General features: G+C 44.3%; 1 protein-coding gene across 3 annotated transcripts in view; it reads left to right on the top strand.

Moving 5' to 3' along the window:
• Positions 1–17,739, top strand: part of LOC309854802 (S-adenosyl-L-methionine-dependent tRNA 4-demethylwyosine synthase TYW1-like) — a 204,168-nt gene that overhangs the window by 106,306 nt on the left and 80,123 nt on the right. For all 3 annotated transcript variants that reach the window (XM_082714315.1, XM_082714317.1, XM_082714316.1), the window contains one exon: positions 3,960–4,137. In XM_082714315.1, coding sequence (XP_082570441.1) covers positions 3,960–4,137 — 178 coding nt within the window. The remainder of the gene's footprint in view (positions 1–3,959; positions 4,138–17,739) is intronic.

The following is a 17,739-nucleotide window of genomic DNA, read 5'->3' as shown; positions in this document are numbered from 1 at the left end:
GCTTCTCCAGACTGCCCTGTCTTCACGGCAGCTGCCTCTTCTTTGGGTCCTTGACCTTCTGCACCCTGCTCCACCTCTCCTGTTCCACACGCGTCTCTCTTTCTCACACACTGAAGATGAGCATATCCTGGATGGTAGCCAGGAGCCACATATGGCCCTCTGCATTTTAATTAATGAAAATTAAATAACATAAAAAATCTGGTTCATCATCGGTCACGCTGACCACATTTTAAGCGCTCAAGAGTCACCTGAGGGGGCGCCTGGGTGGCTCAGTGGGTTAAAGCCTCTGCCTTTGGCTCGGGTCATGGTCTCAGGGTCCTGGGATCGAGCCCCACATCAGGCTCTCTGCTCAGCGGGGAGCCTGCTTCTCCTTCTCTCTCTCTGCCTCTCTGCCTACTTGTGATCTCTCTCTGTCAAATAAATAAATAAAATCTTTACAAAAATAAAAGAGGCACGTGTGACTGGCAGCTGCTATGTTAGATTGTACAGAGAACATTTACAGCATCTCAGAACATATTCCTGGACTACAGTGGTGTAGAATATACAGATTTATTATGTTTGGTGTTTACTTTCTTTCTCTCATAAGAATATAAAATTCATAAAGGCAGAGGTTTTTTCTCTAAATAGAGAAATTACTTATAAAATTATTGACTGTAGAAAAGTTACCTAGAACACTAGTTGACCCATAGTAGTGATCAATAAGTGTCTGTTGAGTTGAGTGGAATTACCGTTTTATTTGAAATATAGGATTGAATTTGTTTCATTCACAAAGTAATTACTAAAATAAAAATATTTTAATAATTCTGTTAAATTGAATGTAGCTGCCATTTTTGGAACACTTGTGTGCTGGGCCTGGTGCTGCCCTCGGGATTTATTTCATTGACTTCTTATAGACTTTGGGTATGGGGTTGCCCGGGTGGTTGAGTTGGTTATCGTCCAGCTCTTGACTTAGCTGAGGTCATGATCTCAGTGTCCTGAGATCGAGCCCTCTGTCAGGCTCTCCATTCAGTATGGGGTCTGCTTGAGGTTCTCTCTCTCCCTCTTCCTTTGCCCTCCCCTTGCTTGTGTACTCTCCCTTTCTCTAAGTAAATATATATATTTTTTTAAAAAGAGGGGTGTGCGTGTGTGTGTAAAATTCCCAACTGCAGATCAGGGAATGGGCATAGAGAGGTTGAATGACTTGACCAAGCTGAGTGGTACAGCCAGAACTGAGAACCTGCCACACAGGATTTCCCATGCTGACGGCTTAGCCAGTGCTCAGTTACCTAGTTCCTGCATGTCAGGTCAGTTCTGCCGTTCAGGTTAAATCTGTCTTTCTACTTTCTGCTCATTGGGGGAATTAAAGTTAATGATGTTTTTTTATAAAAAGGAAATGTTATGCTTATGGTTGAGTTGTTTTGGCAACACACAGTGAGTTAAGGATCAGGTTTTTAAAAAAAACTTGATTCTTAAGATCTTAGATTGCAGTTATCTAAAAAAATTATTCATTTAAAAATACTGATGGGAAATACGTTCTCAGCAGACATCAGCTGCCACATTTAGGTTACTCTGATTTTAGCCTGTGTTGTGTTAGCTTGATCTCTTGAGAATTTAGTTGCAGTTGGTTCTTTCCACGTAGACAGTGTGTGTGTGTGTGTGTGTGTGTGTGTGTGTGTGTGTGTGTAAAAGAAAATCACTTCCTGGAAACTACGGTACAAATGAGCAGTGAAATCTGAATTTATTTTCTCCAGGTTTGTCGTTGTTAAGGGGATGTTGACTGGGATTCAGTCATTGTAAGAAACCAAGATAACGGCTGGAATAAATTTTTACTGAATGTTTCTGGTGTGCCAGGCACTCTGCTAAAGTCTTTGACAAGCATTATCTCAATTAATGGCAACAAAAGTTCAACAAAAAAAGGGACTTGTTACAGTTCAGGCAGTTATGTTTCCCAGGTGGTTGGTAAGTGACTGAGAGGGACTGTGAACATGGGTCCCCCACCCTCCGTCTCCCCGAAGAATCTCTGTCCTTCAGAGACTGTGTGCTTTGGAAAAAACCTAGAGTTAATTGATAGAAATGTCTGAAGTAAAGGTGATACATTTTATTTCCTTTGTTATACTCGAAGTCTTCCAGATCCTGTCTTGGATTGAGGGACTGTCATGAGTGCCTTCTGCATTGGGATGGAGCAGTTCTTCTCAACCCACCGTGTACACGGGGGTCGGACGGGGAGTCCCATCCCCAGAGGTTTTGATTTAATTGGTTTGGGATACCACCTGGACATTGGGAATTTTTTTTTATTTTAAAGATTTTATTTATTTATTTGACAGACAGAGATCACAGGTCAGCAGAGAGGCAGGCAGAGAGAGAGAGGAGGAAGCAGACTCCCCCCTGAGCAGAGAGTCTGATGTGGCGCTTGATCCCAGGACCCTGAGATCATGACCTGAGCCAAAGGCAGAGGCTCAACCCACTGAGCCACCCAGGCGCCCCGATGTTGGGATTTTTAAAAGTGCTTTGGGTAGGTAGTTCCAGTGTCCCGTGAGGGCTGAGGGCCCGTGGTGTGCCAGTGTTTCCAAACTTGATCGCACTGTGATCCTGGGAGCTTTCAAAGCCACTGCAGCCCACGCTTCTCTCCCAGGATTGGGATTTAATTGGTCTGTGCTGGGGTCTGGAGTTTGAAAGTGTTAAGATTTCCCAGGTGAGTCCAGTGTGCAAGCAGATGTGGGACCTTCTGGTTTGTGCAGTGGTTTTGGACCTTGGTGCACATTAGTATCACTTGAAGAATTTTAAAAACTCCCGTAATCCTGGTTCACACCCACCCCGATTAAATACAGTCTTTGGCAGTGGACCTAGTTTTTGACACTCCTGGTGATTCCGGCATGCGGCCAGGATTCTTCATTTTCTCTCCTGTATACTTTTGGACCAACTCCATTTAGTTTCACGGTTCAGAATACTTGCAGAGTAAAGGGAGAAATGATGGGTCTAGAAGACACTTTTCCTTATATTGAGTTCAGCTTCCTCCCCTCATATTTTTATTGTCGTAAAATATACAAAACACAATGTTTACCAGTGTGGTCATTGTAAAGTGTACGGTTCAGTGTCATTAGGTATTTTCTTGATATTGTGCAGCTGTGACCACTGTCAATTTTCAGAACTTTGTCATCATCCAGGACAGAAGTTCTGTACCCAAGAAAAAATAACTACTCGTTTCTCCCTCTTCCCAGCCTCTGGTAACCTTCCACTTTCTGTCTGCCTGAATTAGCCTATTCTGGGGACCTCAGATTAGTGGAATCATAAGTTCGTCCCTATGTGTTGGCTCTTTTCACTTAGCACAGACTCGTCCATGTTGCCACCTGTCAGCATCACATTCCTTTTGCAAGGCTGAATAATATTTCATCGCACGTTTACACTAAATTTTGTGTATCCACTTAGCTGTTGATAAACATTCGAGCTCATTTTCTTAAACCAACATGAAAGAATATAGAGCTAAGCAAATTACGGAAAGGGATGTGTTCCGCATTCCAGATCGTTAGCTAACGGAGTTCGCTTCGCCTACTCATGTCCCTGTAGTTCAGTTAGGGTTGAACTGAAGGGGAGATTCCTGATCTTTCTGATTTACTAATTCTAGCCCTTTCCCTCCTCCTTGTTTTATATTATTTGGATGGTTTCAAAAATGAATTTGCCTTCTATAACCAAAGAACCATTAAGAAAAATTAAAAATCTTTGGGGCACCAGGGTGGCTCAGGTCGTGATCTCAGGGTCCTGGGATCGAGCCCCGCATCAGGCTCTCTGCTCAGCAGGGAGCCTGCTTCCCCTTCTCTCTCTGCCTGCTGCTTTGCCTACTTGTGATCTCTGTCTCTGTCAAATAAATAAATAAAACCTTAAAAAAAAAAAAGAAAAATTAAAAATCTTTCATTAAGAAAAGTGAAAGTGATATTCTTTCCCCGTGTTTCCTAGAGCTTGTTCTTTTTCACTGTGTTCTCCAGGAGTTCCGGGTGTCAAGGAAGAACGTTTTGAAGAAGGAATGATGGTAAAGCACTGTGCGTTGTCTCTGGTGGGAGAACCCATCATGTACCCGGAAATCAACAGGTTTTTGACACTACTCCACGAGTGTAAAATCTCTAGTTTCCTGGTCACAAATGCACAATTCCCTGTGGAAATCAGGTGAGCCATCCAGCTTATTAAGATACTCTGCTAGGATCTGTGTTTGACAGAAAGGCATTAATGTGTTCATAAAGGGCTTGTTGATTACCAATTACATACACGTGTTGGTCTTTTAGGGGTGAGAGATAGGCCTACTCTTAAAAATTCACTCTATTAGGGAAGATAATATTAGTAAAAAGAATAGAGGCACAAATTAATTGCTGGGGGAATTCAAAAGAGAATGCAGTGTTTTTTCCAGAAGGGTGAAACTTCTCAGAGAAGCCACTGTTTTAATTGGAATCTTAAAGGTAGGAAGCTGTAGTTTTTAATAAGAACCTCCTGAGAGAGATAGGAAGTTAGGGTGTTTGTGATACCATTATGTAAATATAGTTCATCTGGACCACAGAGTGTGCGAAAGAGGCTGGCAGCTGGAAGCCAAGTTGAAAAGGTAGGGGGTAGATTGGAGAGGACTTCCAGCGCTGTTCTTTGGAAAGATCTTGCTTCCTGCGGAGTCATCTGCTAGCATGGTATAAAACGGGAGAGCCAGAACGCAGGCAACCAGACAGGAGAGTGTTTGTTTAGGTAAGAGTCATGAAGATGAAATTAAGACAGTGAGAATGAGGAGCCCTAAAAAAGACATTATGGAGATGTAGAGATCAGCTTGGCAGACTGTGTGGCTCTGAGAGCCCCGCGTGGAAGAGGACCAGTTAATGACTGGAGGGGTTCCAGTCATGTTGACTGCTGGGGTTATGGGGCCCTGGAGCAGTAGAGGATCCCATAAAGAACAGGTTTAACACATAAGATGTTGAGTTGGTTTGGGTGACTTAAAGGGAAAGCTTTCCAGATGCAGATGACCATCTTCTCTGGCCTGGAAATGACTTGTTTTTGCATTATACTTGAACTGTGCACATATTATAACACCAAAAAACATTAAATTTTACTTATTTTCCTGTGCTTTCCCCATAAGACTGAGTTGCTTGAGACCGGTGACCCCTGCTTATTTATCTTCACGTCACTAGTGTAGTGCCTCTGAGTTCTCGGGAGATGGCTAGTGAAATGTTGAGGAAATTTCCACAGAGGAATAAGAGACAGTGATCTTTTAAAATTCAAAGTTGTTTTGTAAATACTGACCAATAAACTATAACATGAAAAAAAGGAGAAAATAATTTTCAAATTTAAGAAAGACAGTATTGGAGTGATGTCAGAGTCATGGAGGCCTGCCTCATTCCCTTTTTCTCTTGCCTTCCATATACAACTAATCAGATACCCATAACCAAACAAACAAACAAAAAGCACCTCTGTACAGCACACCAGGACACCCAAGAGAGGCATTCGCCTGTGCACCTGGAAGTGAGTGGATTGGACAGTGGAGTGGGAGGTGGCAGCGGAGGCTGCAGGGACAGGTCTGGGAGGGAGCCAGCACCACCCTTCTGGCAGAGGAGGTGGAGGCTGAAAGCGGTTGCTACAGAGCTGGAGAACCTGTTGCTCGCTCTGAGAAACCACAGTGACTTGAGGGGTGGGAAGTGGAGGAGTGAAAGGGACGGGAGGAAGGCCGACTCAGAACTGAAGGAAAGTATGTTTCCTGCTGTCTGCCCCAGGGGATTTAGGTGAAAGTGCCCATGGAGCTCTGGGAGCCCCCTACTTGAGGATCATGGGGCACATCCAAAGCCCTAGGTGCTAAGCACACCCCACCTTCCACTGTGCTGCCATCACCCCCCCCTTTTATTTTCAATGCACAGCTCTCCCAGCCTTAGTGGGGGAGTCAGCACTGGTAAGAGAAACCCAAGACTTGTGCTGCAGCACCACCTTCTGGAAGAGAAGAGGAAGGCTTCCCATCACCAACCTGTTAAAACTATTAGAATCAAACTAAACAAGGCTTTTACATAAATAAGAAGGGTGTTTGCTGCTTTAGATGCGGTGGCAGAGGCACTTTTCATGAAACACTATGAAAAAGCATGGTAATATGGTATCACAAAAGGAAAATGACAATTTTCTAGTAACAGAACCACAAAACATGGACTATTGCAATCTGATACATAATTCAAAACTAGCTATTATGATGGACTTCAACAAACTACAAGAAAACTTATGAAGGCAATACTGTGACCTCAGGAATAAAATTAGAGAATAGAAGAAATACTTTACCAAAGAGATTGAAATTCTAATGAAGAACCAAACAGAAATTCTGGAGCTGGAATACTCAAAAAATGAAAGGAAGAATGCATTTTGAAAGCATTGGAAATAGAGCAGATCAGATGGAAGAGAGAATTCGTGAGCTGGAAGATAGGGATCTAGAAATGATTCAGGTGGAAGAGGAGAGAGAACCAAGATTTTAAGGAAGTAAAGAAACCCTGTGAGAACTATCAGACGCCATTAGGAGAGTCAACATTAAATGAATGGGAATTTCCAGAGGGATAAGAGAGAGAGAAAGGAGCAGAGAGCATATTTAAGGAAATAAGAGCTGAGAACTTCTCAAACCCTGGGACGGAACTGGACAGACAAATCCACAAAGCTAATAAAACACGGACCTCAATGTGAAAAGACCTTTTTTAAGACACATTATATTGAAACTGTCAAAGTCAATGGTAAAGAATTTAAAAGGCAGCCTGGGGGGAAAAGACAATAACTTACAAAGGAACCTGCATGAGGCTTTCAGCAGATTTCTCTGCAGAAACTCTACAGCCTTGTGAAGAGCGGAATGATTTTTTTCAAAATAGTGAAAGATAAAAACTGCCTCCCAAGAATATCTGGCAAAGTTATCCTTCAGATATGAGGTAAAGATAAAGGCTTTCCCAGACAAACCACAACTGAGGGGAGTTCACCACCAATAGACCTGCCTTACAAGATACGTTGCAGGGAGCTCTTCAAGCTGAAATGGGAAGATGAAAATACACAAAATGCTGATTAAGGTGGTCAATGGACAGTTAGAAAACTATAACTCTTTTTTACAATAGTATATTAAACCCTTAATTAGAGCATGAAATTTAAAGGAAAAGTATTAAAAATAATTGTACCTGCTTCTACTTGGTAACAAAATCACAGCATGGAAAGGTAATTTGTCACATCAAAAATACTGAAGAATAACAGTCATCATATGGTTTCACTCATGTGTGGAACGTAACAGCGCAGAGGACTCTACGGCAAGGGAGGAAAGACCCATGAGAGATGCTGAACTCCAGGACCCAGACTTTGGGCTACAGAAGGGAGGGGGTGGGGGAATGGGGTGTTGGGTATTAAGGAGGGCACGTGTTGTGATGAGCACTGGGTGTGCAACTAGTGAATTGTTGAACACTACGTCAGAAACTAACGGTGTGCTATATTTTGGCTAATTGAACATAATAGTTAAAATAAATACCGGAGTATCAAAAGGATGGAATTATAGGCAAATCAAGATAAATTGCTATCAGCAGAAAAAATGGCTATTTCATCTAGAGGTGTTTTTCGTAATCCTCGTGGTAACCACTAAGCAAGAAATGTAGAGCATAGACACTACACATAAAGAAGAGGGGAGACTGAGCAAATCACCATGGAAACCACCAACTTATAAAGGTAGAAACAGAACCAAAAAAAACCAGTGGGAAAGCAGAAGATAAAATGGCACTAGTAAACCATTACATATCAATAACCGCCCAAAATTGAACCCAGCAATCAAGTGCTCAGAGAGGCTGAATGGATTTAAAACAAAAAACCACACAGGACTCTGCTATATGCTGCCTATCGGAGACTCTTGTCCAGCTCTGAAGACACCAGTAGGCACAAAGTGGAAGGCTGGAAGGTGACCATCCAGGCGGTGGGAATCAAAAGAAGGTAGGTGGGGCATCCCTCTCTCCAAGTCGAGAAGGGTCACAGGGGACAAGGAAGGTCATCACACAATGGTAAGTGAATCTGCACGTCAAGAAGACAGAACACTTGTGTGTACAGTTCCAGCACCCACACACCGAAGTACATTAAACAAATACTAAGAGATCTTGAGGTACAACTCAATAATGCGATAACAGTAAAGGACCCAGATATGCTAATCTCCGCAGCAGATGGATCAGGAGGTCGAAGAGGAAACACCAGAATTGAGCCACACTTCAGAGCAAACGACTTCGTGGACATATGTGGAACATTCCAAAGTAAGTCAAGAACTTGGTTGGTTTAGCAACAAAAAACAACCTGATCAGAAAATGAACAGAAGAACTAAATAGGCATTTTTGCAAAGAGGACATCAAAATGGTCAACAGGTGCATGAAAAATGCACAACATCACACATCGTCAGGGTGATGCAAATCGAAACCACAGTGAGGTACCACCTCATACTTGCTAAAATGGCCATCACTGAGAAGACAAGACAACAGGTGCTGGCAAGGATGTGGAGACAAGGGAACCTTTATACTTTGTTGGTGGGAATGTAAGTCGGTGCGGCCACCATGGAAAAGAATGTGGAGGAATATGGAGGTTTCTCAAAAAATTAAAAATAGATCTACCATAAGATCCAGCAGCTCTACTTCTGGATATATACCCAAAGGAAATGGAAACAGGATTTTGATGAGATAAGTATTTCCATGTTTATTGCAGCATCCTTCACAATAGCCAAGCTAGGGAGACACCCCAGCTGCCCATCAACAGAGGAACGAATAAAAACCGTGTGGTACGTGTACACCACGAAATATTACTGACCAATAAGAAAGGAGGATATCCTGCTGTTTGCAGCAACTTGGATGGACCTCGAGCACGTTATGGTATGCAAGTCAGAGAAAGACGAGTACTGTATGATACCATTTATGTGCGGAATCTCAAAAAGTTAAATTTGTTAAAAAAAAAAAAAAAGTAAATGATGGTTACCAGGGAATGAGGGAGGGTGTAAGGTCGGTGGTGTTTAAGGGTACAAACTTGTAACCAGTAGTAACTAAGCCATAGAGACCTAGTGGATAGTATAAGGAATAGAGATAATCATAGTGTATAAATTATGTAATGTTATAAATGTTACTCGGACAATCATGACGATATACAAATGTAACGCGTTATATACCTTAAACTTACAGTGTCACATGCTCAATGTATTCAATAAAGAAGATATTATTGTGTGTAAAAAGAATGACCATACACGGGCATGCGCAAAGTGAGTTTAAAATTTAGCGTCCTAGGAAGTCAGAGTTGGATAAAATTGACTAATGGGCAATAATAAGAAAACCAGTGACATTGTCACAAGGATAGCTAAAACAATGCTTTTTGAAGTCGTATAAAAAGGTAAAGTTAAAAGGGAAATGTTTTTAAAATGTCAATGTATAAATTTTGTGTGGGTTTCCATTCCTTTTTAAACATTTTTTTAGGTTTAAAACCCCTGGGTTTTCAGCTGGCTCCTGAGGGGAGAGTTGCTGTAGATGTTGGGATTTATATACACACGACAGAAAGGGAGTTTATCCCAAATCCGAGGCATATATATGTAAAAAGAATAAATCTGCTTGAAGTGGGATGTGGGTAATTCTCTGCAAAATGATAACCAGAGAAGATGATTCATTGTTTGCACGCACAGCACTCCTTGCGAGTGGTCACGGACTGAAGAAGGTTACAGAGCGGTGCATCAGCTATGTGCTTGAGAGTGTCCAGCTAAATGCCTGGCACCTCGTGAGCGCTCCGCAAGTGTTCTTGGGTCTCTCTTCCCCAGTCTCGCTGGTGAGCCTCCACTCGGAGCCCGGGGATCACCATACGACACAGTGTCACGCTAGTCTTGACTGCCATCTGTGAAAAATGGGACACAAAGGCGTTGATTAAACCAGTCGTTCAGTGGGAGGCAAGGAGGAGTGAAGTAGGGCATGAGAAGTCAGCAGGTTTCTCGGACGTTGAACACAAGAGTTTTTAGGAAACGGGAAGGGTTTACCCTGTGAGTAATAAGAAAGAAAAATTGTTCAGAAGCAAAGTTCCTTTGTGTGGATTTGGAAAGCATTCTTGAAGCTCCTATATCAAGGGTGCCGGGGTCCAGGGGTGTGTGTCCCTTCTTCAGTTGTCCTTACTGGGCGAAGGAGAGAATGTGTGGGAAGGAGCCGTTTTAGGTTTGGAGCTCAAAGAGTTGGCGTATCTTGGTTATTTATTGAAATACCAGTGTGGACGGAGGCAGAACCCAAAGCTGAGATACAGTTATGGCTGGGCTCCGCATACTACTGCTAGGATCCGAGAGGAATTTCTGTTAACGACACCGTAGCAGAGATGGATTGAAGAGCCTGACTTTCCGGTCTACCTTTCTCTAATGCACAGCAGTCCTGCTGGTGTGGTGAGACGTGCCTGCCCGGCGTTAGGGGCCTGAAACAGGTGCCTGTCCCACCCCTACTCTTCCCCAGAGTGACGTGTGAGTAGTTCAGAAACGAGTTAGAAGAGCACGGAGATTTGACATACCAGATACTAAGATGTGTTAATACTGAGTATTAACTAAGCCTTAGAACTAGTATTGTAACTAAGTTTTTTTTTTTTTTTTTTTTGTAACTAAGTATTAACGAAGTATTGAGACTCAGTATTTAAAACTACGAGTTTCAGATACTCTGGGCTATAGAGTAGTGAAACAAAACGGGCCTGAGGCGCCCCTGCTTTTCCACTGATTCTTTCCTGACCCGAGGGCCTCTCTGAGTTGAGCTGAGTGCTCTCCTCTCCCTTCACCCGCCGGCCCAGGAGCGAGTGGATGGACAGTGCCTCGGCGTCCGGATCGCAGTGTTCTAGTCCTGTGAGTTGGGAGGAATCCAAATGCCGGTTGTCTCGGGTGTCTTCGTTTCTTTGGGACCGCAGGGCTGTAGAGTCACGGACATGACTTTGGGACGTTACCCGCAGTGTTTGTAGTGCCGCTTCCGTACAGCGGGTCAGCTCAGGCAGCAGAGCTGGCGAGCGAACCCCTCGCAGCCGCTTTATCACTGAGCGCGCTCTGGGCAATAATGATGCGCTCTCGGTGACTGGCGGTTTACTAAGTTGTTTTTTTAATTAAAAATTTTTCCCTAAGTTACTGCAGTACCACCCACACTTTAATACCTTCTACAGAGGTTCTTGACTTTGTCCGTTGGCCTTCCCTTGACCCACACGCAGGTGTAGTTCAGGCTACTTCCCTTTTCACGACGCTTTTCCTTAAGAGAATTTCATCCGCCCTCCGGCTCCCAAGTGTGTGGCTTAGCGCTGGCAGTTCTCCCCCCGGGGGCAGTTGTGCAGGGAGTGGTCCTCAAGGCTGTGGAGGACGGAGGCTAACGCCTTGGGCCGTGGAGAAGGCTCTTGGACTCTGCAGCTTTATGGTTTTGTTAACACGGGCTTTTATCATGTAGACACTTAGTATTAATAGTAGGACCTGGAGGGATTGGACCATGGATGCCTTTTCTCTTGACGAAAGGCCCTCTTAATTCCACCGAAGCGAGTGGTTTTATAGTGGTGGTGTTAGCGGGCATGGCTTCTTGTCAGTTACCTCTTCTTACAATCACTCATCTTAAAACCGAATCACTCCACGTGACCGCCATTTATTTACCTCATAATTCTGGGTGCGCTGGCTTTGCGGGTCTCCGTGTTATTCCTGGGTCAGTTGGCGGATCGCTGGGCTGGCTGGTCTACGCGGCCATGGCTGGGACCGATGGCCTCTATTCATGTAGCTTCTCACCTTCCGGTGAACGTGCTCACAGGGGGGCAGGGTTTCGAAAGCCGCGCAGGAGGGTGAGCTCCATGCCCAGGCGTCTCGTGCGCCTCTGCTCGGGTCATCCCCGCTCACTTCCATTGGCCAAAGCAAGTCCCAGCTGAGAGGGCACCCCCAGCTGCAGGGCATGGGGACGCGGATACAGGGAGAGGAGGAATTTAGGGCCGTGTTTGTCGTCCAGTGTATGGCACAACGGGCTGTAGTGGTCAAGGAGGTTAACCTTGAACCACTGGGATTCCCTATTTTTTAGGAACTCAATTGGGAAAAAAAAGATAATTTTATGGGTTGCTGGAGAGGCCCAAAGGTTTCAGACTGGCAGTTGGTCAGAAGTAGATTTTATTTGTCCTGAAGCATGTTGAAAAGCTTTCTGTTTGTGTTTTTAGGCCAACAGTTAATATCCAGAGATTTTGCATAAAATCTGAATTTCTGACTTTTGGAAAAGACAGTCTGGCAAAAATTGTTAGAAGCCAAGTAAAAAGTGCTGCTTTTCCAATACCAGAACACTTCACTCTTAGCTGGTTTTATCACTCACAGTCCTCTGACACCGGATGTGTGGGTTTTTCCACACCAGCAGCTTTCCGGTTCTCTGTGGACATCAGCTGGGTCCGGGCAGACTGCGTAGCTTAGGGGCTCAGTCTGATAAGAGCGCCCCACTTCCGGCGCCGGGCGCAGTCCCGTATCACACCGGTTCTTCTGACCAGGAGCTGTAGATTGGGGCTTCCCATGACTCCTTCCTCAAGTTCGGTGATGTGCTAGAACCGCTCACAGAAATCAGGGAAAACCGTTTATGACTATTATTCATTTAATGTAAAGTAGACAGATCAGGACTAGCCACATGGAAGAGATCAAGGGACCCAGTATGGGGGGCACTAGACTTCCATCCCATCTCCAGGCACAGTGACCCCCTGTCCTGCCCCTGCACCCGGTACCTCAGTGTGTTCACCAGCCTCTGGAACCCCATCATGTTTACATAGACAGGACTGCGTCAGTCTTTGTCAGTTGGTGATTAGCTCAACCTCCAGCCTGTCTCCCTCCCTGGAGGTTGAGGGGTGGATCTGAAAGTTCCAACCCTATAATCACGTGGTAGGTTCTTGTGGCTGCCAGCCCCATCCTGAAGCTGTCTGGGGGCCCAGCAGGAGTCACCTCATTAGTAAAGTAAATCTTTGTGGTTGAAGGGGGCTAGTACGGATAACAAAAGATGCTTCTCTCACCTCTGTCACTCAGGAAATGCCAAGGGTTTTAGGAACTCTATGCCAGGAACTAAGCGTAAGGAATCCTGTCTTATTATACAGTATCATACCAGGTAATGGTTATTCCTTTGATGAAGCTGTGGTTTTCAGTTTGCCAGACTGTTCGCCGTTTTGTTGTCTCCGCCATAAGGCTGAGTGCCACGGGCCACTCTTCATTCTCTTATAGCAGAGAAGTTTCTGTCACCATTTCTAACAAATACGAAACCGTGGAAGGTACCACATGGTCAAGGAAAATGGAAGCATGTCACTTTGAGTAAGGAAAGAATATCCTTGCGTGTTTCATGTGCAGTTTGCGTTTCGGTGTCCAAAGAACTTTCTCCTTTAAAAGTGGCTTGCTTGACTCACACGCTATCCTTGGCCCCTGTAGACAAGTGAGTTTAGGACCCTTGTCATTGGGTACAGTCGGCGTTTGCGTTCAGCCCTGCAGTTAGAGAGGTCCCTCACACCATGGTTCTGCTAGCGCACGCCACGTTATTCCTTCTCGGATTGCTCTGGGCTGTGGTGCCGGTGCCCGGCAGTGAGACAGCTTGTTAAAGCAGACCTCGGGGGTCCTCGTGTTGTGCGTGATGAAGCTGTTGGAGTGATGTTCTGCAACGCGGAGTAGCTTCTTCTCTGAGGATTCTCCAAGAACTGACTGGTTTGTTCTTCCTTGGACATTTGAAACCTATGACTGTGTCTTTCTTTCCACGAGTGTTTTAGGGTTTACAGTCTCCTTATAGACTTTGTGTAGCTCTTGTAGACGAACATACTCTTGGCTTCGTCTTGAGTCCCCATTTTTTCATTATTTTCTTATCTGTTTTATGTTATTTTTAAGTCTACACTTAAAATCTGATTTTTCTTTTTTGGTAAATGTTGTTGATGCACAGCTGTCTGTGTGCCCGCAGCTGATCCCAAGAAGACAGACCTGTGTTCCGTATCGAGCTGTGGCACGATGAGCGCTTAACTCCTGGACCTCGCCGCCTCCACCGGCTTTGTCCCTCTGCTCATTTACTGTTGAGCACTGAAGCCGCGTGAACTGCAGGCTCTTTGTTTTGCTTCTCCCATCAGTATTTCTGTGACTCTGTTTGCTGTATGTTTTGTTTTTAGTGTGTGCTAAGACATTTACCATATGTGTCAGAGAACCTCTATAAATTGGATAGCTCTTCCCATACTAGATGCTTAGTGAATGTTTGAAGAAATGCATGAATTTTAATAAAAATAGTTTTCGTGTATTTTTTAGCTCAAATAGTTTTCTTGTATTTTTTAGGTTACAGAAAATAGCTTCTGATTAAAAGAGGATTATAAATATCACCTGATCCTTTCAGTAGAAGCTTTTCTCCCCCTCCCAGCCTGTTTTGTTTGTAGTAAATGTGTTAAGTTTAAAATACAGTCTTCTCTTGTGTCCGTGAATAGACAGAGTACCTTTCAGAAATATGCTAGTCTAGGGGTGCCTGGGTGGCTCAGTCGGTGAAGTGTCTGCCTTTGGCTCAGGTCGTGATCTCAGGGTCCTGGGATCAAGCCCCACATTGGGCTCCCTGCTCAGCGGGGAGCCTGCTTCCCCTCTCCATCTACCTCTTCCCCCGCTCATGCTCTCCTTTTTTCTAATAAATAAATAAATAAATAAATAAATAAGATTGTTAAAAAATATATATATGCAGGTCTAGATAGGCTAAAAAAGAGGAGATACAGTCAGGTGTTAAGAGCTGGACTCTAGTCTAGAGGAGATCTGGTTTGGATCCTAACTGAATCTCTTGCTGTCCTAGTGACACTGAGAAAGTAACTTCTCGGGGCCAGCTTCCTAACCTGTGACCAGATTTTATAATCGTGAGCATCGTATAGTGGCATTGAGAGTATACGAGATAATACATGAAAACACCTAGAAGTTTCGCTTTTGGAAAGGTAGGCTAAGTACTAATTTGGTCAAAGCGTACTTTAAGACAGGCATCATTACTCGAGATAAGGTAGATGTTTCTTTTTTTTTTTTTTTAAGATTTTATTTATTTACTTGAGAGAGAAACAGTGAGAGAGAGAATGAATGAGGAGAAGGTCAGAGAGAGAAGCAGACTCCCCATGGAGCTGGGAGTCCGATGCGGGACTCGATCCCAGGACTCCAGGATCATGACCTGAGCCGAAGGCAGTCGTCCAACCAACTGAGCCACCCAGGCGTCCCAAGGTAGATGTTTCTTAATAATAAAATTTTAAACCCACTGGGAACATAAAAGAATTTAACAATTTAAAACTTGTAAACACAATAACATGATCTCAATATTGAAAGAACTATGAGGAGAGATGGTAGGTTTTTAACATAATTCTCTCAAACTTTTAAAAGAAGCAAATTAAAATCAATAGCAGTAGTGAAGATTTGAACAACTAAAGCAACAAATTTAGCCTGTGTTACAGAAATTGAGCATTGCAGCCAGAAACTTTGGCATATAATTTTTTTCAAGAGCATGGAATTTGCTTGCAGACTAATCTCCTGATGGCCATATGCTGGGCATTATAGCAAGTTCCAGCAAAGCACTGAACTCGTATGGAGCATGATACCCAAACATCCTGAAATCACAGTAGAAATCAACACGGAGAGATTAATAGAATATTCTAGTATGTTTGTAATTTATCAGTTGCTTCTGATGGGTTCAAGAAGTCACAGTGGATGTCGAAAATACTGTGATGGGTAGTGAGGGGAATAGAAACAAAGCTTACGGGGTGGGTGTCAGCTGGATTAACAGTACAGAACCTGCTGCTCTGCCAAAGCAGTGAGAACACTAGCAAACCTGGTCAGAATCAACTTTTTCTTAACCAAAGACACACAACAGTCTGAGGAGCATTTATTCTAGAAAAATGGTTGAATCTCAATGGGGACAATAAGTCTTGTGATGTTCGTGTCCTAAGCTTCATGGGGTCTTAATATGTCCCAGTCCATCCCTACTCCCCCAGCGCTGCAGTCGCCTAAACCCAATAGCTTGTAGCCCCAGAAACACCCGCCGCCTGGCAGCCGGGGGGAGGGGAGGCGGAACCGAGCGGGCACTCCTTCAGAGTCCCGTCTGCCGAGAACCGTCGTTACGCGGGTTCTCTGGCCTTTCCCTGGAAGCCCATGCACAGGGCTTGTCTTTACTGAAGTCACTCATCCTGTCCAGGGAAGACGCTTTTCTTGGCGGGGGGTGGGGTTCTCGTTTGGGGCCAGTTATCGGCAATTGTTCAACTTCGCAGCTGCCTGAGGCAGCGGTTACGGTTGGGGCAAGCAGGACGCCGATTGAAGAGATTGAAGGAAAAGCTGGGGAATGAGGTGTTCATAGGGAACTTTGAAAAGCTCCTGTGTATTCCTGGGAAGCTAGAAGCCGGGCCTGCCAGAGAGACGTGACAAGGCTTTATGCTCTCACCCCTGCCTGATGTCGGTGTCTTAAGCAAACCGAGGCCGAGTTGTGAGCCGCCCGCCTCCGCTTGCCCGCCTCCGCAGAGGTGGGAGCCTTGCTGGTTGGAGGCGCTTAGGGCTGTTTCTGGCCAGTCACTAGCAGACTCCTAAGCTAACCAAGCAGGCTAAACGCAAGGAAGAATCACAGAACTTACCAGAGTCGCTCAGTGACAACAAAAACAGCGACAAACAAATAAAAAACAGCAACCCTGCATTGGGAGGTATCTGATACCCAGAGTCGTGCATAATATTATATAAAATGTTAAATGTTTATTTAAAAGATCATGAAATAGACAAAGAAGTGAGAGTGTGGTGGCCCCTACACAGGGAAGAAAACAGCTAATCGAAAATGTCTTCTTTCTTTTTCTTTTTAAAGATTCCACACACAGGTAAGGTCGTGCAGCATATGTCTTTCCGTATTGGGCTCATCTCCCTCTGCATAATGTCCTCCAGGTTCATCCGTCATGTTGCAAATGACAGAATCTCCTTTTTCCTCACGGCTGAATAATGTGGCATTTTCTTCATCCATCCATCTGTTGATAGACACTTGTCCGTGTCTCGGCTGTTGTGGAAAATGCTGCAGTGCATATGGAGATGCAGAGATCTTTTCAAGATACTGGTTCGTTCCTTTGGATAAACACCCAGAAGTGGGATTGCTGCATCATGCGGTAGTCCTGGTTTTGGTGTTTTTGAGGAGCCTCCATAGTGACTGTGCCAGTTTACATCCCCACCAGCAGCGCACAGGGTTCCCTTTCCTCTGCGCGTCTTCGTCGCTTCGTGTCATCTCTTGTCTTCTCGAGAAGAGCCATTCCCCACGGGGCTGTACTTGGATTGACATCTCCTTGCTTACGAGTGACGTCGAGGTCCTTTTCAAGCACCTGTTGGCCACTTGCATGTCTTCTTTGGAAAAATGTCTGGGCTGGTCCTTTGCCCATTTTTAAATATCAGATTAGGTTTTTTGCTTTTCAGTTGTAGGAGTTCCTTACATATTTTGGATATGAAACCTGATTCAGACATACGATTTGTGGAGATTTTCTTCCATTCTGGAGGTTGCCTCTCTGACTTTGTTGTGCAGAAGCTCTTTCATTTGGTGCATTTCCACTTGTTTGTTTTTTTTTGTTGTTGTTGTTGCCTGCACTTTTGGTGTCATATCCAAAAACCGTTGCCAAGTCCAAGGTGAAAGACCTTTTCCCTGTGTTTTCTTCCAGGAATTTTACAGTTTGGGGTCTTATATTTAAGTCTTTACTCCATTTTGACTTAGCTTTTGTGAGTGATACAGGGGTCCAGTTTCATTTTTTGTATGTGAATATCCAGTTTTCCCAGCACCATTTGGTCAAGAGACT

The sequence above is a fragment of the Mustela nivalis genome, assembly GCF_964662115.1.
Source record: "Mustela nivalis genome assembly, chromosome: 19".
NCBI lineage: Eukaryota > Metazoa > Chordata > Mammalia > Carnivora > Mustelidae > Mustela > Mustela nivalis.
Note: the sequence above shows the minus strand (reverse complement) of the source record. Positions and strands in the feature narration are given on the sequence as shown.